This window comes from Camelina sativa, unplaced genomic scaffold, assembly GCF_000633955.1.
Source record: "Camelina sativa cultivar DH55 unplaced genomic scaffold, Cs unpScaffold04371, whole genome shotgun sequence".
NCBI classification, from domain to species: Eukaryota; Viridiplantae; Streptophyta; class Magnoliopsida; order Brassicales; family Brassicaceae; genus Camelina; species Camelina sativa.
The window spans coordinates 1-655 of NW_010925465.1; the positions used below are offsets into that span (position 1 = coordinate 1).

A 655-nucleotide genomic window follows, 5' to 3' on the forward strand; every position below is an offset into this window, starting at 1 on the left:
ATAGATTTCAAGAACTTCCTCAGGGATATCAATAAACCTTTCTTGTGTTGCTTCTTGTTTAATTAACTCACTGGGGAAAAGATGAGACAAATCTTCGGGTTTGATCGGTTCAAAAGTCTTGGGATGCAACGGTGGTGGAGGCTTCACTGAAAGATCAGCGACAATATTGTACCACTGTTTTGGAATCTCAACGAATCCCAAAGCTGCTTTTGCTCTTAAGCTAAATCCGTTAGTAACCCTTGTTGCTTGATTTGATCTTCTTTTCAGAGTTAAGTCATTCAATCCTTGACAGTCACCTAACCAAAAGAAAAAGAAAAAAAAAAATCAATCTCAAGACATCAAATATTGAACTTTGATGCCAAAAAAAGAAACAAAATAGAATAAATTTTGACTTAAAAGAATCAAGGTCAAAAGTGCACTTACCAGTAGAAAATACTTTAGCTGAGACTGATTTAGTGAATGGGTTTGGAGACGAGAGAAATTGAGAGGCCATTTCTTTGGTTTCTTCTATCAGTTCAAATTCAAAGATATGAATTAGAGATTTTATCAAAGATAATATAGTTTAAAGCTTTGATGACTATAGAGTTTTAGAGTCATAGAGAGAGATTGGTGAAGCATTTAAATAGTCATACTCCAACGAATACTTCCCGGCACC

The 655-nt window shown here is 34.8% G+C and overlaps 1 protein-coding gene across 1 annotated transcript; it reads right to left on the bottom strand.

Moving 5' to 3' along the window:
* Window positions 1-71: 71 nt before the first annotated feature.
* Window positions 72-493, bottom strand: LOC109131751 (tryptophan synthase beta chain-like; the record flags this gene model as incomplete). Its single annotated transcript, XM_019242926.1, has 2 exons — window positions 424-493; window positions 72-296 (listed from the first exon to the last, which is right to left on the bottom strand). Coding segments are annotated over exons 1-2 (295 nt in total), but the record flags the coding sequence as incomplete, so codon positions are not given.
* Window positions 494-655: the final 162 nt, after the last annotated feature.